Consider the following 24155-nt stretch of genomic DNA (forward strand, 5'->3'; position numbering starts at 1 on the left):
CTGAGGCCCCTCCAGCAACAGCAGCCTGAGACTCTCTCAAAGCTCAGATCGCTCTGCCTTCTTCTGCTGAATCTCGCTGACTCCAGCCAGAGAAAGCTCTCTGCTCGTGGCCCGTGGGGCCCACCCAGATAATCCAGGACAGTCTCCCCGTTTAAAGGTCTGTGACCTCAGTGACATCTGCAAGGTCCCCTTTGATGTATAGTGCAGTGTAGCTGCACGGTCCAAGGGTTAGGACATGGACAAGGTCCCCTTTGATGTATAGTGCAGTGTAGCTGCACGGTCCAAGGGTTAGGACGTGGACATCTTTAGGGAGCTGTCCTACCTACCATAAAGAAGTACTATGTGGGAAAAAATCAGAATAACATAAAAATGTTTACAGAAAAAAGTCTTCTCCCACTCCGTGTCCTTTCCCCCGACTCCTCACCCGTCCTACCAGCTAGCTACTGTCATCGGTTTCTTTGTATTCTTCCAGAGTTGCTTTTTGTAAACACAGTCATGAATATATATTATTCTTTCTTCTCCCTTTCTTATATTGAAGGTGGCATACGGTACATACCTTTGCATCCAGCGTTTTTTTTTAACTTAAATGCAGCTTGGAGACATTTTTCTTATGGTCCATAGAGAAAGCACTTCTTCATCTATCTTTACAAAGCATAGTACTCCAAAAACAGGTACCATAATTTACTTAACCTGTCTCCTATTGATGGACTGTTGGTCTCTTTCCAATATTCTGCCACATAATCAATAGCTGTCAGGGACTAACTTCACACAAACATCAGTTCTTGCGTGTGACCACTGATTTTCTTTTTAGTTCTAACGTCTCTAAGGCTCGTGACAGGTTGGCTTAGGGACAGTCTCTTACAGGTGCCCAGCTTGTCTGCAGGCACTTTGGTAGCCTAGAAAACGGAAGCTTTGTCTTAAATTTGTGAATCTGAGTCACTGCTGGACCTGGAGATAGGCTCAGCTCCTCTCAAAGCATTCTCCGCTTGACCGCAGGCCTCTGACCCTGCACGGCCGCCAGCTGGCCTACGGCACACCTCCAGGGGTGCCATCAACCTCGAGACAATGTGAATGGCACCCCTGAGGCTGTGCCACCAGGAAGTATAAGCGGCCACCCTGTCCCCGGCCCACTCCAGCCCACTCCGCCTAGGAGGAAATTTGACTTCAGGTCCTCAATCGGTATTGCCTCTGACCTTCAGGGTGTGTTCATGCTCTTACCCGAGAGGGTTAATTCCTTTGAGCTTTGGCCATTTTGGAGGTCTCTGGCTTCCTGGCTAGTCCTTCCTTCTTTCATACTTTCGCTGAGTTTTCTTCATTTTTCTGGAAAAGATTCGTACGATTATTCTTCTTCCCTTGAACTAAGAAACTCTGCTCAGAGGGGCTGGGTGCTCAGGTGCCCTGAGCCTCTGTCTGGAGCCTCAGCCGGCCCGCCCTGCCTGCCAGCTCTGCCGTTCCTCTGGCTTCAGCTTCAGCGTGAGAGCATCTCCTACTGAGGTCACCAAGGTGGCCTGTTCTGCTCGTTTCTTCAAACTCTCCTGGTGACTCACCAGCAATGAGTCCCTCGAAAAAACTCCGTTTCCACTGCCCGTGACTTCCCGGTGCAAGTCACCGCTTGTTTGGTATCAGACAGCCCAGGCCACAGGGGAGGAGGGCTGCTTCCTGAGTCGGGTTCAGGGCTGGAAAAAAGCAGACGGAGAAACAAAGACACGGCCTGGAAACTGTGGAGATCAGAAAAGACCAGCAGGGAGAAGACTGCAAATCCATTTTCAATTCAGTGGAATCGGTTTGCTTGTCTTCTCTCAGTGCGTCGGATGGGGCAGCTCTTCTAGAAGGAAGTTAATACTCACTGTCACCTCTCAGCATCACAGAATACTCTTACTTTCCTTTGCTGCTACCCCACCTCCATCCTTCTTTTAATCCCTTAAACTTTCTACCTCAGGACCTTTGCACATGTTCTTCCCTTAGCCTGGAATGCTGCTTCTCCCTTTGGCTAACTTCTATCCATCTTTCAGATCTCATTTTAAATGTAATTTCCTGTGGGAATTGTCCTGTACTCCCCTGCTGTGGGTTGGATCTCCCTCCTATGCTGTTCTTATCCTTCTATGCCTTAAATGCAATTATTTTCAGGTATATAATTAATTGTTCATTTATTCACATTCTGTCTCTCCCTATAGACTGCAGACTTCATGAGAGCAGAGACCACACCCATTACGTTGGCTGGCATACAGGAGATCTCAATAAACATAGGGAGGGTGGATGAAGGAGTAGAAGGACAGCAGAGGCAAAGAGCATCATTCCTTCTGCAATGAGTGCTTAATCGATACCAGGCACTGGGCATATTAAAATGAGATTCCACACAGAGTCCCCGCTGTCAGGAAACCCACAGGTCAGCACATTCTTGGAAAGAAGAGGAAGGATTTGAGCAGGAGAACCGCTGGAGGGGAGGAAGCCGAGGTGCTCAGGCACAGTACTGCCTGTTTGCTGGAATTTCCTGCTTTCCGTTTCTCAGACAGTCCCTTTTTGTCCTATTTTTGTTCCAGATGACCCTTTAGTTTTCTGGTGGAAGTAAGTGTCTTCCTTGTCACCCTTAGTTACTGAGCCCAGGAGTTGGTCCTCTTTCTACACTCCAGCTTCCCCGTAGATCATTTTATTTTGTCTCCTGGGTTCTTGCAACACCTTTCAGTCTTTTTCTTCTCTGCTCTGGAGATTTTTTTTTTTAAGTGAGGAAGATTGGCTCTGAGCTAACATCTGTGCCAATCTTCCTCTAGTACGTGGGATGCCGCCCCAGCGTGGCTTGATGTGCGGTATGTATGTCCACGCCCTGGATCTGAACCTGCGAACCCAGGGCTACCTAATTGGAGCGGGCGAACTCAACCACACGACCAACCCGGCCCCTGGAGGTTTTTTTTATAATGCACTGGAGCCCACCCAGTTGGCCCCTTCCCCCTAGCCTGGGTCGCTCATCACCCTGACAATAACTGTACTTAAAGATGCATGATTTTCATTTGCATATAAAAGATAATCCTTTTGGATCCGGACAATCCGTTTCTTGTATTACAACTTTTAAAGTAGTTAAGACCCCTGCATTTATATTTTAACACAGACCTTGCAGGTTCTATGTTTGGGGGTGGAGTCACCTCAAATCTCTCCGTTTGCGTTGAGGATAAAGAAGTGTCACCTAGGAGGTTGGTCTGACAATTCCAGGTGCTAATTGATGTCCTTGGTTAGTTGGGGGTGGTGGAGGTGGTGGGGGTAGTGGGGGCAGTGCACACAGGCCGCACGGCCCCCAAGCTCTGGAGTTGAGCCCACTGGGTCGCCAGGCTGACTGAGAGGCAGGGGAAACATTCGGGGGTCTTTGATGGGTCTTGGGAAGCGGGGAGCAGATATTCTAAGCTCTGTGTGGGGCTGGTTTTGAAGGCAGGGACGGCCCTGTTCCCCTCTCTGCTCATCTCCCACTAGAACGGTCTCAGCTCGGAACTTCCAAGTGTACCACTGTCCACAGATTGTTTTCCTCCTGTGGACCTCAATTTCTCTCTGTAAAACAGAGCTCGTTGCACATTTCCACCAGTGTTTGGAGAGGGGAGGAGGAGAAGGTGTGGGCCCCAGGAGACAGAGGCTCAGCCCACATAGCTGGTTCCTGTCAGATGCTTCTGCTTAGGGGGAGCTGTGGCCGTCGGGCCGCCCTCGCTTCGTGCTCTGGGAGCAGAGGATCCAGGCCCTGTACCCCACCATGTGCTTCCTCATTGGGAGCAGTGTGGGAAGGTCCCTGTGTTCGTGGTGGAAGCACAGGTGTCTGGAGGTGGGTACGGAGGTGGGTCTGGAGGTGGGTCTGGAGGTGGGCATGAAGGTGGGTCTGGAGGTGGGCATGGAGTTGGGTCTGGAGCTGGGCTTGGAGCTGGGTCTGGAGGTGGGCATGGAGGTGGGTCTGGAGGTGGGCATGGAGGTGGGTCTGGAGGTGGGCATGGAGTTGGGTCTGGAGCTGGGCTTGGAGCTGGGTCTGGAGGTGGGCATGGAGGTGGGTCTGGAGGTGGGCATGGAGTTGGGTCTGGAGCTGGGCTTGGAGCTGGGTCTGGAGGTGGGCATGGAGGTGGGTCTGGAGCTGGGCATGGAGGTGGGTCTGGAGGTGGGCATGAAAGTGGGTCTGGAGGTGGGAATGAAAGTGGGTCTGGAGGTGGGCATGGAATTAGGTCTGGAGATGGGCATGGAGTTGGGTCTAGAGCTGGGCATGGAGGTGGGTCTGGAGGTGGGCATGGAGGTGGGTCTGGAGCTGGGCATGGAGGTGGGTCTGGAGGTGGGCATGAAAGTGGGTCTGGAGGTGGGAATGAAAGTGGGTCTGGAGGTGGGCATGGAATTAGGTCTGGAGATGGGCATGGAGTTGGGTCTAGAGCTGCACATGGAGCTGGGTCTGGAGGTGGGCATGGAGGTGGGTCTGGAGGTGGGCATGGAGGTGGGTCTGGAGCTGGGCCTGGAGGTGGGCATGGAGGTGGGTCTGGAGCTGGGCCTGGAGGTGGGCATGGAGCTGGGTCTGGAGCTGGGCCTGGAGGTGGGCATGGAGCTGGGTCTGGAGGCAGGCAGAGGAAATCTGAATGCGTTTGGGGGAGGAGGATGGATCCCCGAGGGCAGAGGAGAGGGAGGGCTTCTCCTGTTCTCACCCTACTTCTCTCTTCTCAACAGTTCTACACCATCAGGCAACTTTTAAATACACTCCAGAACAAACGTCGATCCTGGGACCTCTGCTTGGCCTGCCTGTGCCCGCCCTGTCCGGTCAGCTGCCACAGACCCTGTGCCTCATCTGAGGGCTCCTTCCTCCTTTCTCGGAAAGCTGCTCAGGTCACGGCAGAGCTTGCCTCCTTATGATGCAGTCGCCAAGGCCCTTCCCCGGCTCCCGAGGAATTTGGGTCTTATTACGTGTGTAGATAATGCCATCTATTGCTATTTAACTTTTTCACGCACACCTTTCTCTTCAGTTGCAGTGGGTTTCAGCCCTGGCTGCACAGAATCACCAGGGAAGCTGTAGAAAATACTAGTACGCCAGGCCCAAGGCCAGGGACTCTGATTTAATGGATCAGGGGTGGGGCTCCGAGTCTTGCGGCTTGTCAATCTCCCAGGTGACTGTAAGGAGTGAGGCTTGCAGGCTGGGACCAGCATTCCAGGGGCTTCCTCCAGTCTCTGCGGATGAAGGGTTGGTCAGAGGGTCCTTTGGAAAGCAAGTGGCCTGGGGCTAATCGTGGCTCTGGGCAACCCGGGGGAGGGGGTGAAAAGTGTCCAGTGAGGAGGCTGTGATGGCATCGTCTGCCTGCTCACCCTGTGGAAAACGAGGGGGGCACTTCCAGGAGGGATGGGACGCCCGCACTCCGCCTCTGGGCTCCTCTTGGGGAAGGAGATCAAGGTCCCCGTGGGCCGTGCTCCAGAGGCCCTCCTCCCTCTCAACGATCCTCCGTGTGCTCTCTTGGTTTCTCATGCCTCAGTTTTCTCTCCCCAGGAGGCTTCAAACAAAGGACAGGTTTAGTGCACTGGGCCCAACACAGCCACTTACTCTGGGACCTGGATGGAGTTTATTAACTTCTCTGAACTTCAGGTTCCTCATCTGTCAAATGGGCTGAAGCTTAACTCCTAAGGCTACCATGTGGATTACATGGAAGGATTCTGGCCGAGCGCCGAGCCCACGGTGGACGCTCAGCGGATAGCCGCTATGGCTGCCATTTTCATCTGGTCCCACCTCTTGGTAGCTCCAGAACTGGCTACATGGTTTGGTTATTGAACCCTCAGAGCCTCAGTTTCCACATCTTATACAACAGGGACAACAACAGGTCCTCCACAGAGCTGGAAGGCATCAGTAGGTAAAGGGCAGAGCAGAGGAGACGCAGAGCTCAGCCCGGCCCTCTGCTCCCCAGCCCTTCCTCCTGTCAACCTCGCTCTCTCCAGCACCTCCCCCCTCTCTCCGCCTCTCTCTAAGTCTTCGCTCTCCTGCTCGTGCTCCTCGCTTGACCCTCCTCGATAGTCTGAGCGTGGGAGGCCCGGGATGGAGCCTGTGGGACCAAAGAGGAGGTAGAGAGATGCAGAACAGGGATAAGGCAATGCCCTTCAGCAACAGACCTACTTACCTCTGAGTGACAAAGACCCGGCAAGGGACAGCGTTGAGTCCCCTGTTCCCACGCTCCCTTGGTGACAGGAACTGAAGCCGGAAGAGGTAAGGGAAACTATGTGACTTCTTTCACTCGTTTATTCATCCACTGAGCTCATACTGGTGGAGTAGTTACAACGTGCCAGGCACAGTGCTTGGCGAACAAGACCATCTCTGCCGTCGGAGAAGGCGCATCCTCCTTGGAGACACACAGGTACCTGAACATTTCAGTATAGTATGTTAAGTGCTAAAATAGGGCGCTGACCTGGTTTTTGTCCTGGGGGAGGGAGTCAAGACTTCTGAGACTAAAAGAAGTCCAAGCTGAGATTGGAAAGTAGGAGTTGGCTCGGTGAAGGGGGAAGGACACACTTTTCCAGGCTCAGTGTGCACATGCAAGGGCCTGGAGGCCAGCACGAGCCTGGCTTGTTCCTGTGTCTGCGGTAGAGAAGTGCTGGCCAAGTGTGTGCAATCTCAGTGGAGGCCAAGCCATGTCTGGATTCAGAACCCACTTTGAAGGTGGCAAGACATGGACATTGGCATGATTGATAATGGATCCCTCAACTAGCCAGAGGGAAGGACCAAAATATAGGCTCACAGACTGTGACAGGTGTGATAAAGAAAAAGTCCCTGTGCTACCCCCCAAAAAATTAGGAAAAGAAAAAATAAGAATGGAACAAAAAAATTATGGAGAGTGTAAAGGCAAATGTGGTGCTTGCAAAGAGTATGTTGGAGACTGGAAACAGAAGGATGAGAGACAAGGAGACTCAAGACTTGATCCCGAGGGATACTTCAGTGTTTCACTGTAGATGGATAAAGACTAATTCAGCCCAGCACTATCAATATGCCATTAGCATTTCTCATTGCCGCCAAGGCTGCCATGTGCAATTGTGCAAGTCGAGCACTGCACAATTCTAGAGACCACCGTTTCCATCACTGATATAGACTCATCTATTTATTACAACAATTTTTCAGTAGATGGCGCACAAAGAGGCCTACAGGTGAATGGCTGTGCTGACTGGCCACCCTTTGCAAGACACTCTGGTCTCACCTACTTCTTCCCCATTACAGCAGGGTGAGAAGACCCACGTGTCTGCTACCTGCAACAAACACTCAAGAGTTTCCTTTTCCTCCATCCTCGCATTCATCTGTGCCTGCCTGCCCATGGAGGACGGTGAGGCAGGCCTGGGGACGGAACGCACAGCATGGCGGCTTGAGCGAGCACCTCTGTGGTGTGTACTTGACAGTTGCCGAGAGTAGATCTCGGGTTCTCACCACACACACACACACTATGGGAAGTGATAACCTTATCATCGTCATCATTGGACAATATAGACGTATATCAAGTCATTGCATTGTACACCCTGAACTTACACATCTTATTTGTCAATTACATCTCAATAAAGCTGGAAAAAATAAATAAATAAATGAAAAAGACCACATGGGAGGCAATAAAACAGAGTGGTGGGGAGCAAGGCCCTTGGAGTCTGTCTGCCTGGCATCCGATATTTGCCCGGGTCTGGGCTGTACTTCTGCGTCTGTAAAATGGGCAGATTATCCACCTCACAGAGTTGTCTGAGGACCACCCGAGACAAGGCTGGTAAAGCCTTTGAGTGTAGTGTCTGGCACACAGTAAGTGCTAACTAAATGCTAACAATTTTTGAACAAATATTTAATGTGTTGCAATCTAATGGAGAAGGTAGACATCGAGCAAAAACTCCAGAGTGATGGATGGTTGCGTCGCTCAGCGTCCTCTTCCAGGGCCTGCCTCAGAGCCTGGCAGTGACCCCTCACGGCTGGTGGAGACTGCAGCACCGCTGCAGGAGCCCCATCTGCGTGTGACACTGTTGCTTCTCCACTGGGCTCCTGGCTCGCTGTACCGGCAGCCTCAGCCTGACAGATAGGCGGAGCTGAGAGTTTCACTGGGCTGAGAGTTTCACTGGGAAGCGGGTCTGCCCTCCAAAGCCCAGCCTGGGTGCTCTGCTGAAGAGAGACGGGGGATGTCTGTGGCTCTAGATTTTTTGTTTTTGTTTTTAAATGGTCTGGCATGCTCGGTCTTTTTTCCAGGTGTTTCCTAAAATAGCTTTCCACTCCTCCTCCCTTGGACCCACCTTCAGCCCTGCCTTCAGAGGCATCCAGGTGGGTTCTTGGCCTTCCTCACTGCTGGTTTACGATTCCGCTTTTTTCAGACTTCTAAATTGTTAGAGCTTGTTCATCTATCTTCCGGCTTCCAAAAATATTTTGCTATTTTCTCCGTTCCTGTTTTCTTCATCTTGTGGATGTATGCTTTAAAAAACCCACCTCTCTCCACTGTCATTTTGGCGGGTTTTGGAGAGGAACTGAGGTAAACTCATGTGTTCCAGCTGCCCTCTCTAACTGAAGTCAGTTACGCGCAAGTCAGTTACGCGCCTCTGCTGTGCCCCACCTCAGAGGATGGCTGGAGAGGCTCTGCCCCCACCCACACTGCTTGCAGGCTCGGTGGTCTGGTTCCTCAGTCCACAGACAACAAGAAGGAGCCCATTAAACGGGAGGCTCGCCCGAGGAAAGACCCGCCAGAAGTGGCAAGTGAACTGCACAGGAAGGGACAGAGAAATCATACAGAAAGTCTATCCAAGCAGAGCCACCTAGAGCAGGGTAAACGGCGCTCAAACCTAGGAGCACGGCACCCCCAGGGACGGAGCTTCAGCAGTTCCAGGCCCAGAGTCTCACAAAGGCTCACAATGACCCCCACTCATCCATAAAGGTCAAGTCATGCTCAGCACACTCCAAGAAGCCAGAAAAACACACTTTAGAAAGATGTGTACAAGCAATATTACTTACACTGTATAGTTATGTAGTTACTATATAGTTTTAAGAATATTTTCACATGTATTATTTTGCATGTGAAACTTATTTGGTAAAAAACTGAGTAGGAGGCACATGTTACTTTCCCCTTATTGCATATAAAAGCATTCAGGCTCAGAAATGTTAAGAATTTTTTCACAATCACACCGCTAATGTTTACATTTCCTAAAAGAGTTTGCTTATTAAAAGCACAAGCTCCCAGGATCTGGGAAACTCCCTTTTCTGCCAGCTGGTGTCTGTTCCTGGGCCGCCTTCCCTGCTGGGCTCTCCTCCAGGGATCTGCTCCCTGTGCTGGGGCAGCTGCTCCCGGCGGGCTCCCCAACGCCTGGATGACCTTCCGTTTCCTTGCTACCAGGGAAGGAGGTGGGGGAACCTGCCTAGGGACAAGTCCAGACTTTACTCCTGACCAGCTGTGTGACCTTAGGCTTGTCACTTAATCTCCGGGCTCTTCAGTGGACTCACCTGTCAAGGGTGTGGGAATAGTCCCTACCTTATAAGATCACTGCAAGGATTAAATGAGTAAATATATCCAGTTCTCAATTAGCTTTAGCTACTATTATTTCCATTCTCTTAGCTCTGGGGATCAGAGAACCTTATTTATCACCCATGAAAACGGTATAGCCGGTGGCTTAAACCTTCAACCCTAGGTGACTCTCCTGTACTCTGCTGTAGGTTATATATAGCAATAGCAGATAATTCATGGTATTGGTGGGAAAAAAAGATGTTTTAATGAAAATACCTCTCAAATATTTGCATAGCCATAGGTTTAACTTTGAAACCTCTCCTGTCTCCAATTTTGGGGGTCATTACCCACCCCTGCTTTCAGGCTTCATTCCATTTAGGTTTAGTTTGTAGTCACTAAAAGATGCTGTGGTTCTCTTTTTCTGCCCTGTAGATTTTCAGACTTGAACACACGTCCAGTTCTGCTTCTGACGGTTGTCTTCAATAAAGCGTAAAAAGGAGAGCAAGCCCTCTTCTACATTTTACGGTCTCCGCACTCAGCAGAATATTCTTCCAGAATGTTCTCACTGTTTTACACTGTTGCTTGCTGTCATCAGACGCCATGCTTTTTCTGCTAGACAATGCTTGGAGCCACACCCCAGAGGCTGACGGCCTCCTGGAGGTGGTTCTGGCAATGAAAGGCCAAGACCTTGGCTCTGGACAGCTGCCTGCCCCAGGAGCTTTGCAGAGCCTGCTGGTCGGCGTCCTGGGTCCGACCCTGCTTGCCTTCATGGTTTTGGATCCTGTGTCCAGGGACCTGCGCCCAGCCATTTCCCCTCTTTCTGCCGCGCAGTCTGGGGTCCTCGCAGTCTGGGGTCCTCCACTCCCCCAGCCAAGGTAGGTTCTGCCTGATGAATAAGTCCAGCCTCACGGCTGCAGGCCTGGCAGCTTTGCTGCACTCCCTGGCCGGGTCACGCTGGAGTCATTAGAGCCCGCCTTCTGTGAGGTGACAATTAGCTTCTACTTTTAACCAAAGCTTTTGTAAAGAAAACCTTTATCTTTAGCTCTGATGTGGTATTTAAAACATCTTCAGATGACTGTGTTCGAAGTTGGTGACTGGCCCTTCCTACCTTCTGCTTTAATCAATTTTGTTTTTCTTTACTACCACTTTCCTTCTGATTCCTCTGACTTTTAAACAATTACTCTTGAACAATTGATGAGGAAATTCCTAATTCCTTTATATTTTCACTTTTGGATTTCTTCTTGTTTATAAATGGATAACCTTTGTACTTTTTTGGAGAAGATGACAAAGGGCCCAGAGGTCCCAGCCATTTAGGAGCTGCGGAAGTGGAAGTTCCTGGGGGCGGGGGTATATTTGGGGGCCGAAGGCTTTGAGAGGGGGATTGGGAAGGAAAAGGACAAGTAGGTAGACCTGGGGTGCAACTAGAAGTCACTGGTGCAGCTCACATGTGCTAATTAGGTTGGCCCGACGTACCACAGGAGTCACTTCCAATAATAGCAATGGCTGAAACTGAGAACTTCCCATACCCCAGGGACTTTGCATGCCTTCTTCATTGAATTCTCACAACGGACCTTACGTAGTAGGTGCTTTCATTATCTCCACTTTCAGATCAGGAAACTGAAATATAGAGAGTTTAAATAGCATGGCCGAGGCTACACAGCTGAATGGCCAGGCAGGGTGTGAAGCTGGGCCTGCCTCACCCTCCGGGCACCACTGCTGGGCCCACTCGGCTCTCCCTCCTGGAGCCGTTAGCCTTGTCTTCTTGCCCATCCTCCCCAAACTCCAGTCCAGTCTCACACCCCTCTTCCCTCTCTAATGTCCTGCCCCCACATCCTTGATTCTTCCCCTTAAAACACTGACCTGGTATGGTATCTCCTTTTTTACCCTCTGTCCAGTGGGTTGCCCCACAATTCACAATCACATTTTGAGGAGGGGTACACTTGCCAAAGTTCATGAGCAGATTTTAGAATGCCTCCTTGCAGTACTTGTCCGAAACTATGTTCTGGATCCTACAAAGACACATTGTGCATAAATACATACTACCCTCCCCTCAGATAAGCATAACCCCCCCACACATAAACTCACACAAACATATAAACACCCACACAAACATACACACGACCCCAACACAGAAACACAACAAACGTATTCATACCTTCCATGTAAATGCACGTAAACCCATCTAAACACGCATATAAATCCCCCACAAACACATAAACGCACAAATACACACATGCGTGTAAGCCGCACACTCGAGCCTCTTTGCCAGCCTTGCTCTGGAGGCCTGTGCAACCGCGAGGCCGGAAGGAAGTGAAACCTGCCCTGACAGGAAGTGCACAGGACGGACAGCTTGGCTTGTGCTTCTGAGCCAGCTGTTTGGGGGACTAAGCAAACAGTCTACAGATCTGGAACTCTTCTGAGGTACCTGGGGTCCCCGGGGTGGGGGTCTGGGTGGAGACTGGGCTGAGAGGTCCTGGAGGCAGCCTTCTCCGCCCCTACCTTAGGCGGTGGGTGACTTCGGGTGGGAGGAAGAGCAGGGGCCATCTCCACAACAGGCTTTAGGAACGGCTGTGGGCCCCGGGACGTTGACCCAGAGTCCCAGCTGCACGTGCTCTGTTCCTTGTTCTTAGTCTGGAAGCAAATGATTTTTATAGAGTTTTAATGCACCCTCTTTCAAAAGTGAAAGAACATTTCACGGAGAGAGAGAAGATGAAGTAAATAGAGCAGTCCGTGGTGACAGGGATTATTTTCCCTATACGTGCCCAGGCTGGTTCTGACCCGTACATCAGATGAACTGTCGCCTGGCGGCCGGGAGAAGTCCCAGGTGCTGGGCCACACGGACACCTTTGGGGTTCTTGGAGAGGACGGAGTTGGAGATTTTGGAACTTGGTGGCCTCTGTTATATGTCACCAGGGAGAATGGGACAAGGGGCTGGGGGAGGGTTCAGTGTGGCGTAGCTGGGATGATGACGTGATGTCATGGTCCCCTTGCCCCAGAGCTCTCGGCTGCAGGCAGACACTGTATTCTGAGGAGGGTTTGAGGACTTCATGGAGTCGAAGGGATTCTCCAAAGGTCCGTCTCTCTGACTCGGGGTGCACAGCCCCTACCAAAACTCTGACACTAGAGTAAAGAATGATCTAGTTCCTTCTTAACATGCCCTCTTGGAGTCTGATATACTATAGAATAATTTAATGCTAGCCCTGGAAAGAATCTTGGATATAGTGTATTTCAATCATTACCCAACTTTCCATTTTTGTCATATCCGTGAACCTCTATTTACTTAATATTTTTCTTCAAATAACTTGATTTCAAATGTTTTTATTCAACCTAAACAGTGATATCTCGTGTCACTGATGACTCACGCGTCACACCATGAGAGCCAAGGCTCGAGTCCAATTCGCCTCTTTTTGTAGGTGAGGAAACAGAGACCACAGACAGCTGGGTGATTGGCCCACGGTCTCACAAAGACACCTGATTCGGGAGGTTCCTGAGGCCTCCTAATTTTGTAAATTAGGTCTTGATCTTTCCAGTATAATGTATCAGCCTTTCAAGTATGCAGGAGCAATTCTTAAATGTAATTCAAATTGATAACCCCGGGGAAGTACCATGCACGGCCCTGGCAGGGGGAGACGTGATGGACGTGTCCTTCGTTCCTCCCTTAAACGCCTGCTCATGGCCAACCTGGACCAGCTGCTCTCTGGAAGCTTTTAGAATCTTTTTAATGCTCATATTCTGAAATATCAAGATGATGGCTCTTGGTGTCACTGTTGAGTACAGTTATGCACCGCAGCCTGCATATACAATGGTGGTCCGATGAGCTCAGTACCATGTAGCCTCGGGGTGTAGCAGGCTATACCATCTAGGTTTGTGTAAGTGCACGCTATGATGTTCACACAACAGAATGGCCTAATGACCCATTTCTCAGAACGCGTCCCTGTCGTTAAGTGACACATGACCGTCACTGATGGTTCTGTTCTAAGTCTGCAACGTCTTCTCAATCCAGAGACGCAGGGCTTCAGTTCCGGGACAATTTCTTGTAGTATTTATTTCTTTTTTCCCTTCCATTTTTTCTCCTTCCTTCTGAGATATCTGTTATTTGGATGTTGGATTTCCTGAATCAATAATCATCTCATTTTCTTCTGTCCTATTTTGTCCTACTTTCTAAAAGATTTTCTCCAATTCCATTTTCTAATATCGCTAGTAAATTTTTAAAATTTCAGCTTTCATATTTTTAGCCTTTAAAAGCTCTGTCTCATTCTGTTTATTTTTATAACCTCCAGTTCCTGTTTTATGGACAGAATATCTTTTTTATCTCTGTAAGGATATTAATTATAGCTCTTTTGAATTTTTCTTTTATTTCCTGCACTGTCTTTGTTTACCTGTGGCTCCTCTCTGTGTGCTACTTGTTAGTTTTGCTATTATGTTGGAGGCTTTCTTCACATGCCTTGTGCTCCTTTGCGCTCTAGTTATGTTTAAAAGTGAAACCCTACAAATCTGTTTGCAGTGTCTTCCTGTGTGTGTGAGCAGGGCTTGCTGACCACTGAGCTCCAGTATACAGATGGAAAAGTCTCGTGGAGACTTTTCTTTGAGAAACCTCTCTTTGTCTGTTCCTGGAGGTCTTTTCTCCGGGGCCTAGCGAAGAACCCTCCCATCCCCTGCCTCCTGGTGCCCTGAGAACAGGGAAAGAGAAGGAGGATCAGAGTTCCACGCTTCCATCTGTAGATTTTCACTGACTCACACCCCTTTTAAGCCCTACTGAGTCTCTCTCTGTGCATTTCCTCTTGCAGGCATCCCAATGTCGGCGGGTGGCCCACCTGGGCGGCCAGCCCGGCTCGCCCTGCTGTTGGCAGTGGTGATGGCTTTTTTCTGCTCAGCCGCATCCAAAGATGAAGCACGAAACCAGCTGTTGATGAGAGAGAAGATGATGCGGTTGGGGGGGCGGCTGGTGCTGGGCAAACAGGAGGAGCTGGCCAACGCGAGGCTCATGGCCCTCAAGAAGGCTGAGATGGCGCAGGCTATGAAGACCCAGAAGTTCCCACCCAGCATGCACTTTTTCCAGGCCAAGAATCTCATTGAGAAAAGTGAGGTGTTTCATATCCTGAAGAAGATGCCAAAAGGTAGATGTTTGGAGAGGATGATTTTGGGGTCCTGGGAAGGTGGGGGAAAACAAACTTGGAGCTATTATTGTTCTAAACGGAGCAGAGAGAGCTCCACTCCGCTACTCTGAGCCTCTGTTCTTGCTGGCACACCAGGACGCGGCTGTTCCAAGGGGGCTGCTTGTTCTCCCTGAAAACCCAAAACCCTGCTTCTGAGGGGACTCAGCCTCAGAGAGAGAGTAGGGAGGGGACCCTGGATATCACTGGTCTTCCCTGACAAAGCCGGAAAAGTGTCCACCCAAAAGATAGCATCCAGGGCCCACAGAACCTTGCTACTCCCTTCTTATCTTTCCTCGCACCCCTTTCTTCTACCCTTTCTCCAGAGGTCTGTTACCAAATAGGAGACAGTATGAAATAGCATTCTGGATGAACACAGTTCTACTAGTATATTTCTACAGTCAAAATACATTGCTATGAATAGTACAATAATTATAATCCTGGACATATAAATAGCAGTTTGCAGCTTACAAGGACTTTTCTGTACCTCTTTTATCTTAATGTTATGAATAGAGAATAAAGAAATAAAAACTGCAAGGTTGATAAAGTAGCATCCCCACTTGATGGAGAATGTAAGAGTTAGAGAGGGTGACACAGCACAGCTCACACAGCTGGGACACCTGCTAAGGGGCCAGTGTCCAGGCCAGGTGCCAGATGGAGCAGGAGGAGCAGAGGGACATTGCACACTGTGTCTTCAGGAGCGCTGCAGTCAAAACTGTTGTCAGGCCTGAAGGATAAACATGGCGCCTCAAATGGCAAAACCTGCAGGCCAGAAGCAGCCTAGATACTGGTGGGAAGCAGGGAATGGAAAGGCAATGGGTGAGCCATTGGGGAGCCAGATGAGAGGATCGAGGACAACTGTGCAAACAGGACTAGAGTGAGGGCGGGGGCCGAGGCTCATTTGTATTACGTCCCATCATGGAGTGTTGGGGGGCAGGGCCGCATTCAAAGGCCTGGGCTCTCAACTGAGAGCCAGAAGCTGACGGTGCCCCAACTTGTACACCAATCTTCTGATGCCAAGCCTGCTGCTGCCCTGCCCTACCGTGCTGCTCTCTTGACTGAGAACACCCATGGCTTTGGACTAGTGAGGGAGAAAGCCAAAGACCTATTCCTAGACCAGAGCAAAGAAGGCAGTGGCCATCCTGAGGGGACAAAGGCAGACCCAGGCCTGGGAGGGCTTTGAACTCAAGTGTGACAGGTACAGTATGCTGAGTGCTGGGAGGTTCTGCCAGAAAGAAATCCTTGTGCTTCCCACTTGTTCGTGTGTGCTGTCCGCACGGAGCCCTGGAATCAGGGATCCTCCGCCTCACCACCTCTTCTTCCCTTTCCAGGGGCTGCCTTACACGTCCACGACTTCAGCATCCTAAGCATGGACTGGCTGGTGAAAAATGTCACCTACAGGCCCCACTGCCATTTCTGTTTCACTCCGAAGGGGGCCCTGCAGTTCAAATTTGCTTACCCAACTCCCCCGACCCCTAGGCCAGCAGAATGTTCGGAGTGGATTTTGCTGGAGAAGTATCGCAGGGGGCTGCAGAACGTCACTGAGTTTGACAACAGGTGAGTGTAGTTCAGAAGGAATGTGTCACGCACCTGTCCGAGGTGGTACGCGGTGTGCGGGTGTGTCTTCCTTGGTACAAACCCATATATAAAAATCTGGCCTAAAAAAGAGTCAGGTGGCTTTTTCTTTTTAACTTTACAGGACACTTGGCTTCACAGAGGCATTCAACACCTTTTCTGTTCACAGCAAGTTCCTGTACATTTAAAATCTGATTTGATCTGCAAAAAGTGTTAAGAGCAACACCGTGGCTGCATCAAATGAGCTTTGTCTAGGTGCTCAAAAAGACCAGGAAGAAGGGAGTTCCCGCTTCCTGGAGCAATGCCAGTCCAGCTTGTGGATAAAATGGCTTGAAAACGTGATGGAGCCACTTGCTAACAAACTTGTATAGTAATAATTATTTTAATCACAGAACCATCTACAGAGTGCTTTCATGCGGTTATTTCCCTTACGAATGAGAAACATGAGGCTTTACATGGTTAAGGAAGTTCCCCAAGGCCACACAGCTGGTGAACGGCTAGGCGGGGATGTAAGCTGGGTCATGCAGTGCAAGTCCAGAGCTGTTCCATCATTCCCCCTGCGTCAGTTTACTGGGATGCTCGGACAGACCAACACAGGCTGGTCGCTTAAACAATATAAATTTAGCTTCTCACTGGTCTGGAAGCCAGAAGTCCAAGACCGAGGTGTTGGCAGGGTTGGTTTCTCCTGAGGCCTCTCTCCTTTGTTTGCAGATGACCGCCTTCTTGCTGTGTCCTGTGGGTGCACTCCTGGCGTCTCTGAGCCACACCTATCTGAGTAGGGCCCCACCCTTATGATCTCATTTTAACTTAATTGCCTCCTTAAAGGCCCCATCTCCAAATACAGTCACATGGGGGACTTAGAATTTCAACATATGAATTTGGGGGAGACACAATTCAGTGCATAACACCCCCCAAAGAGAACCTAGTCTAGGCTGTAAGTATGAAGGGATCAGATGGGCTAAGCACGAGGAGGGACAGGAGAGCCCAGTGGTGGGAACGTCCTGCCTGAGTTGCCTCCTGGGGAGTAAAAGCAGGCCTGGGACAGAGGCCTCCGGCAGAGCCCAGGATGCTTCCCTTGGCTCTCATCACTGCTCACTCCGTGCATCCTGGTTTTTCCCGGATGGGAGAAGTGAGGAGGGCAGGAATCTCAGGAGCCTGGAGGCGAAGGCCTGTACATGCCTCCTCAGCTTGCCCCCTTTGTGTCCCGGACAGCCTGCTGAAGAACTTCACTCTGATGACCGAGAACCCCGAGGCGACTTATGCAGACCAAAATGCAGTCTGGGCCAAGTTTGAAGCCATCTTCTTCACCATCTCCGGCCTTGTCTACTATGCCCCAGTGTTCAGAGACTATGTCTTCCAGGCCCTGGAGGAGTTCTACCAGGACAGCGTGCTCTATCTGGAGCTCAGAGCCATGCTGTTCCCGGTGAGTCCGTCTCTCCTGTCCTCTGCTCTGGCTTGACTTTCAGATCTCACCCTGTAGGTCTTCACAGGCTCTCTACCCTGGTACTGGTCCAGGACTGAATGCCGGCTTCAGCCCCAAGGGGACATGTGCCTTTCCAGGGCCACCATGAGCAAGGATCCCAGAAGTGGACTGGGCTGGTCCCAGCACAACAGTCAACGTGCCCCTCACCACCCTGTCCCTCCTTCTCTCGCGATGCCCATCTCTCACCTTCTCCCAGATGTGTAGCCTCCTGGGTGCGCAGGGTTCCCTGGCCGTGGACTCTGAGCTGGGCCTCGTGCCTCGACCTTTCTTGAGCCGGCTCCTTTCATGTCACAATTTAGCTTACCCGACCCCTCAGGGTGGTGATGCTCTTGGTACAAGGGACAGCTGCTGAATCTGGAAATGGATCTAGTTGCATGTGACGGTGGGGACTGGTCAGTTCCTGGGGGCCCTTTCTGTGGAGCACCACTGCACTTTAACACGGTCTTCTATGGGCAAGGCTGCCGCGACAGAAGAGCAGGTGGACAGCTCACTCCCAGGTTTCCCATCTGCCCATCTGCCACGACAGTGTCTTCTAGCAGAGCTCAGGACACAGCTACCCCTGGGCTGGCAGTGCTGGCTGAGGTGTCTGCAAGGAAGGCGAGGGCCTGGTGACCTCCACTTCCCTTCCTCCCAGGCTGGGGCCCCCCCGCTCTCTGCCAGTTTCTGCTCTGGGCCCAGGTCCTGACGGCCCCTTCCACAATGCTTTCCCCTCTGCCTTCCTCCCCTCTGCCTACTGCAGACTCTCTGTTTCCTCTTTGTTCCACTGCAGAAGCTTCCTCCCTGATTTCTCTTCAAATCATTCTATACCCAAGCTTTTCTTTAATCTCTCTGAAATGCAGTTTTTGTGTGTGTGATTCCCAAGTGTCAGTGGAATAAAGTTCAGCTCTTCGGCATGAAATGAGAGCCCCTCACATCTGGAGTGTATTCACCACCCCAACGTTATTGCTCAATCTTCTTTCTCTTTCTTTCTTCCTACCTTTTTTCCTTCCTCCCTCTCTCCATCTCTCTTTTCTTTTTCTTCCCTTTCTCCTTTCATTGATTCATCAAACATCTGCAAGCTCCTCCTCTGTGTCAGCACCGTGCTAGTTGCTGGGTGTACAAAGGCATAGAGGACAGAAACCACGCCCTTACAAAGGACAAGTTTCTCCCTGGGTAAACAAGTAAATATAACAGACACTCTTGTAATGCTAAAGAACCGTTGATAGGGTGTAGAGAGAATACACAGAAGGAATTGGTTAGTGCTGCCTGATGGGTAGGAGGGAGACGGAACAGCATTGTAGAGGACGGAGAAAGCTCTAGCAAGTCCTGGAAGACAAGGATGGGTTGCTGAGTTGAAGGGCAAAGGCTGGAGAAGTCCTATCTGTCTGTGAAGCAGCACGAACAAAGATAAAGGTTCTATAGAGGCCTGTGTGGGGCCTTTGTGGGTCTAGATCAAGGAGCTCATCATGACTGGGTCCTAAGACTCTAGGGGTGCTCACTGAAAATAAGACCAGGGAGGGAGACAAGGCTGAGGGGGAGAAGCTCTGGCTCCCTATCAAAGGCTGCACTCCGGAGGTGAAAGGAGCCACCGGGCAGTTTCCCGCAAGGGGTATGAGCACATTCGCAGTTTAGGAAGGTCACTCTGGCAGCGCTGGGGAGAGCAGATTGGAGGGTCAGGGGCTCCTCTGGTTAAAAGGGGGGACTGGAGGCTGGAGGCCATGGAAGAGACAGGGAGGCTCAAGATGGGAGGACTGGAATGAAGACAGAAGTAATGAGGAGTGATGGATGCAAGCAACGTGCAGGGGGAAGAACCTACAAGTCCTGGTGACTGACTACATGGGGGTGAGGATTCTACTATGACTTGCTGGCATTTGGCATTTGGCTTGGCAGACAATGGTGACATTTATGGAGATAGGGAATGTAAGAGGAGGAGCAGGATGGGGAGGGAGAAATGATAATTTTGGTTTTGAACTGGTCAAGTTGGAGGTACCTCTGAGACAATCCACATAGGAAGATGTCCCAGAAGTGGTCGGATACATAAGTTTGGAGTGTTGACCTAAAAATAAAGAGCCAAAATGAGGGGCAGTGAGGTGTTTATTTTGGGATCAAAGAATTCGGGAAGCAGAGATTCAGGTAGAAACCCAGTGTCCTGATTACAGGATAGGAGCTTAGGGTTTTTATGGGAAAAATGGAGGATGAAGTGAGTTGCTTGAAAGAAGAGTCCATTGGTGCTGGATGAGGTCGGGCTAGGTTTGTACTTCACAGATCGGCCTGAGGTTTGATCATCAGGCAAAAGGCTAGGCTTGCATTTCATTGATTGGTTAGCGATTCAGTCCTCAGCAAAGTCCAATTTCACCAGTCCTTATAAGATTTTTTTTTTTATTTTTTCCCTTTTTCTCCCCAAAGCCCCCCGGTACATAGTTGTATATTCTTTGTTGTGGGTCCTTCTAGTTGTGGCATGTGGGACACTGCCTCAGCGTGGTCTGATGAGCAGTGCCATGTCCGCGCCCAGGATTCGAACCAACGAAACACTGGGCCGCCTGCAGCGGAGCTCGCGAACTTAACCACTCGGCCACGGGGCCAGCCCCAATTTCACCAGTCCTTATAAACGGGACATTCTTGTCCTTACTGACTTCTTGGAATGTTGGCAGCTTGGTCCAGTTTGGAAGATAAAGAAAACAAGACGTGCAAGGCAAGTCCTCTGAGACAGCTGCTCTGGCTCCGTTTTAATAGGACTCCACTCTTGTCATCTTTCATAGGAGCGCAGAAGAGAGTTCTAGCCTGGAAACATATGTTTGACATTTATCTGCAGAAAGGTGATCATTAAAACTCTGAGAGTGGATGAATCTCCCGTGGAAGCTGTAGGATGAGAAGATTAACAGGCCGGGAGGGCAGCCCTGTGAACAGAAATAGGATGAAAAGTTCATGAAGTGGACTTAGAAGGAGCAGGCATGGGGCAGGTAGAGAACTAGGACACAGCTGTCCCAGGGGCCAAGGAGAAGGGGATTTGAAGAGAGGGAGCCACGTGGCAAGGTGAGGCCAAGGAAAATGTGGATTGAAAAGAGCCCATCAGATTTGGAAATTAGGAAGTCGCCTTTGAGCAGTTTCTACGGCATGGCATGCTGAGAAGAGAAGCCTAATTTCCAGGAGGAGAAAAAGGAAATGCAGGTGATACACTGGAGCCAGGTTGGGCGCCTGTGACTTGAGAGAAAGAGAGAGGGAGGCAGGCAGAGAGGGAGCACAGGGCCCAGGGGGCCTGTTTTCAGGGCAGGGCTGACTTTGCACACATAAGGAAGGAGTCTGGAGAGGTTACAAACAGGGGAGAAGAGAGTGAGAGAAGGCATGCTGCACCCTTGGGACAAAAGGAGAGGCCACTCCAGCACCCGGAGTGAGGCTGTCCTTGAACCAGAGACCGCTCTCAAAGACTGGAGGAAAGGCAGGCGAGGGGCAGGTAGAGATGCTGGCGGGACGAGAGTTGGGAGCTGAGGGAGGAGGTCCTGCCTCCTCCCTGTATTTCTATCACAGGCAAGGCAGGAATGTCCACTGGACCCAGGGCCACGAGAGGTGGCGGGGGGTTTGAGAGAACCACCTCAGGGACGGACAGGTTGCTGATCCCAGACAGACGAAGTGATCCCCTAGAGATCCGAGGGTCAGCCTAGGATGGAGATGGGGTCTGCATTCACCCCAGCCGGAGTGTGATGCCCTTCTGTACCTCCACCCACAGGGACAGAAAATGTTATGATGGAGCCCCAGTTAGCAGGATGAACCATGTGCGAGAACCAAGGTGAAGACGTGGGGGCAGTGCCGAGGCAGGGGGCTCTCAGCTGGGGGGCGCAGGGAGCGAGAGAGAGGGCAGCTGGACAGAGGCCAGCTGAGGTCAAGTCTTGGGAACTTGCAGGGGCTGCTAAGGGAGGAAGCAACCTGGAGAGACGGGAGGCAGGGAGAAACTGGTAAATCTGAGCTTAACTTATCTGAGGGGAGCAGGCTGGGTGATAAGCACCAAGGCAAGGCCACCGAGTTGCAAGAGCTGGGGGAGTGCGTGTCCTTGGGATCCAGCACACCCAGGAAGACCAGGCCGCAATGGCTCAGGATGGTGGAGTCGGGATGCAGGAGCAGGGGCCTCTCCTGAGTAAGCTGAGAAAATGGGGCCCTCACAGCACTCCAAGAAGATGTTAGAGATGGCTCTGTTTTTCGATTTAAGGGAGAGAGGTTGAAGAGAGTGAAATGGAAAGGGGGAGGGAGAGCCCAAAAGAAGAAGCACTATTCAAAAATAGCACCCAATCACTGACTTTAGGGTTTTGCATTTGGTCCAGAAGCAAGAGACGTCAGGATTTCAGGTGCTATGAGATGGAGCCACCTCAGATTTACAGACGAACTGCGGAAGCCCAGCCTTCAAGCACTCTGGGGGTGGGGGCATCTGTTGAGGAGAGCAGCCCTGGATGATCAAACGCTACTAGATGATTCTTTTGGTGAATCTACTGAAGAGAACTTTCCTGAGGACCCTTTTTTTTTTTTTTTTTGGTGAGGAAGATTGGCGCTGAGCTAACATCTGTGCCAATCTTCCTCTATTTTTTGTCGGTGGGATGCTACTACAGCATGGCTTGATGAGAAGTGTGCAGGTCTGCACCCAGGATCTGAACCCATGAACCCTAGGGGCTGAAGCGGAGTGTGTGATCTTAACCGCTATGCCACTGGCCAGCCCCCTGAGTACTTTTCTTTGGGGAGCAGGGTTGGGGTATTGTAGGAGTGTTGGATTTCTGAATGTTCTATTTGGTGGGCTCACGAAAAGTTGAGCTAATTATAGGTTTGAAGCGACCTTTGGGTAGAGCTCTCCTCTACATTTTGTCCATATGAGTCTTCTTATTCATTGAAATATTTATTAAGTACACCAATGCCTTGGTGACTGGCCTCCAAGTTCGTGGCAGGGCCCACAGGGTGGCATTCTTTTGGTTGTTAGCATATTCCATGGCATTTATGGGCTCAGAAATTATATTGTTTGTACAGCCAGAAGTGATACGGCTCCAGAGGACTGACACACATTGACCAAATTTCCTAAGAGAGAGATGTACAAACAAGAAAGTCAGAGTGCTGTTTTCAGAAAAAGCTATCAATCAGACTAGATACTTATGCTTCCTGATCAGGAAATTCTCTCCTTTAAGGCAAATCTTAACCTCTCTTGAAGCGAAATTATAGCCAGAAGGGTGTTGGTGAGCCAGAACCCTAATAACCCCTGTCATTGAGCTCTGAGAGTCTAAGGGAGCAGAGAATAGTGTTCCTAACTTTTGGAAAATCTGATGAAAGCTATCACTCTTTACCGGGGCGGGGGATACTAGAATGAATCGAGTATTAAGACAGTGTTTTCACATGAGTCCATACCCACCCATAAAATGTGTCTGGACACAGTGCAATGTGCAGGGACTCTGATGTTTTTACATTCTAAAAAATGTTTAATTCTGTTTGGGATTCCTAAACTGAGGTTACCAGCCCGGTTTGACTGAAAAGGGTTCAAGGACTCTCTAACGAAGGCCACACGCGCCCCAAGAACCAGTCACGCCAGCTGGGGGCGGTGCGCCTTGCTGTCATCAGAGACGAGGGTTGCTCAGTTTCAGCTCTCCCCTTTCTGTGCGTCCTGGGCTGACCCGCCCCTCTCCTTAGATGCGCTGGCCCCTCTCTCAGGTGAGCTCAGGCCCCGCCGTGACGTCAGCCCTCAGGTGACGTCATCTCCCCACCAGGCCCCGCTGTTTGAGGTCTAACACTGAGAGCGACCTGCACGTCTAGCTCTGGGTTCTCGGGAAGCGAGAGCGGGCTTGCCTGTGCCCCTCGGGAGAGCTCTCACTAGTTCTGTGAGCCACGGATAAGACCTACGCAGAAACGATGCTTTGAAAAGGAAAGAGAGGGTCCGACCCACCTGCCTGTAAGAGGAGAATGTCTGAGATGAGCCGGCGCTGGGCCCGGGCTGGCGGGAAGAAACAGTGCTTTCCAGGACAGTTCGCTCCTGCGCTTTGGCCCCGAAAACCCCGCTCTCCCCGCGCGCGGGCTCCGCCCCTGGAAGCACCCCCCCACCTCGCCCGGCCCAGCCCGCCTCGTCCCCGCGCCGTCCGCGTCCCGGTGGCGCCCTCTGGGCCCCGCGTGTGCCGCCCTTGCTGCTTATGGCTAGCTGTGGGTTATTTCAGGCGGCACCGGGTCTTACGTTGCCTGGTGTCCTCAAGAGGCCCCGATAGTGACAGGCATGCGTCTTGATGGTGGTCCTCAGACTTGGGTGTACCTAGGAATAGTTTGGAGGCTTGTTCGACCCCGCCTCCAGGACTGATTCCGCGCTCTTGGGCAGGCCCAGGAAGCTGCGAAGTTAACTAGCCGCCGTCCCCGCTCGGATGCAGATGCTGGGATCCAGACCGCGCCGGGGAAAGGCCTTCTTCACCTTGACTTTTACAAAGCACTAAACATTGTCTTGTTTGAGTCTCGCAACAACCCTGCATTTTACAGATGTGGAAACTGAGGCTTGGAAAGGTCAAAGAGCTTGAGCCAGGTCACGTTGGT

General features: G+C 50.9%; 1 protein-coding gene and 3 long non-coding RNA genes across 4 annotated transcripts in view; 1 reads left to right on the plus strand and 3 right to left on the minus strand.

Annotated features, from left to right (window-relative positions):
* Positions 1-760: 760 nt before the first annotated feature.
* LOC138924635 (uncharacterized) lies at positions 761-1674 on the minus strand. The gene is made up of 3 exons (XR_011439646.1): positions 1548-1674; positions 1219-1320; positions 761-896 (listed from the first exon to the last, which is right to left on the minus strand). It is a non-coding gene; the product is annotated as an uncharacterized lncRNA (long non-coding RNA).
* Positions 1675-5021: 3347 nt separating this feature from the next.
* Positions 5022-11745, minus strand: LOC102147661 (uncharacterized). The gene is made up of 5 exons (XR_011439644.1): positions 11662-11745; positions 11289-11437; positions 6105-6342; positions 5305-5486; positions 5022-5169 (listed from the first exon to the last, which is right to left on the minus strand). It is a non-coding gene; the product is annotated as an uncharacterized lncRNA (long non-coding RNA).
* ADA2 (adenosine deaminase 2) overlaps positions 11731-24155 on the plus strand; it is a 29887-nt gene continuing 17462 nt past the window's right edge. Inside the window, exons 1-4 of the mRNA XM_023642869.2 lie at positions 11731-11849; positions 14216-14545; positions 15913-16138; positions 17369-17579. Of these exons, the coding sequence (XP_023498637.2) occupies positions 14224-14545; positions 15913-16138; positions 17369-17579 (759 nt within the window). The 5' untranslated portion in view covers positions 11731-11849; positions 14216-14223. The remainder of the gene's footprint in view (positions 11850-14215; positions 14546-15912; positions 16139-17368; positions 17580-24155) is intronic.
* On the minus strand, positions 19695-23648 carry LOC138924634 (uncharacterized). The gene is made up of 3 exons (XR_011439645.1): positions 23527-23648; positions 21908-22670; positions 19695-20515 (listed from the first exon to the last, which is right to left on the minus strand). It is a non-coding gene; the product is annotated as an uncharacterized lncRNA (long non-coding RNA).

This window comes from Equus caballus, chromosome 6 (genome assembly GCF_041296265.1).
Source record: "Equus caballus isolate H_3958 breed thoroughbred chromosome 6, TB-T2T, whole genome shotgun sequence".
Lineage (NCBI taxonomy): Eukaryota > Metazoa > Chordata > Mammalia > Perissodactyla > Equidae > Equus > Equus caballus.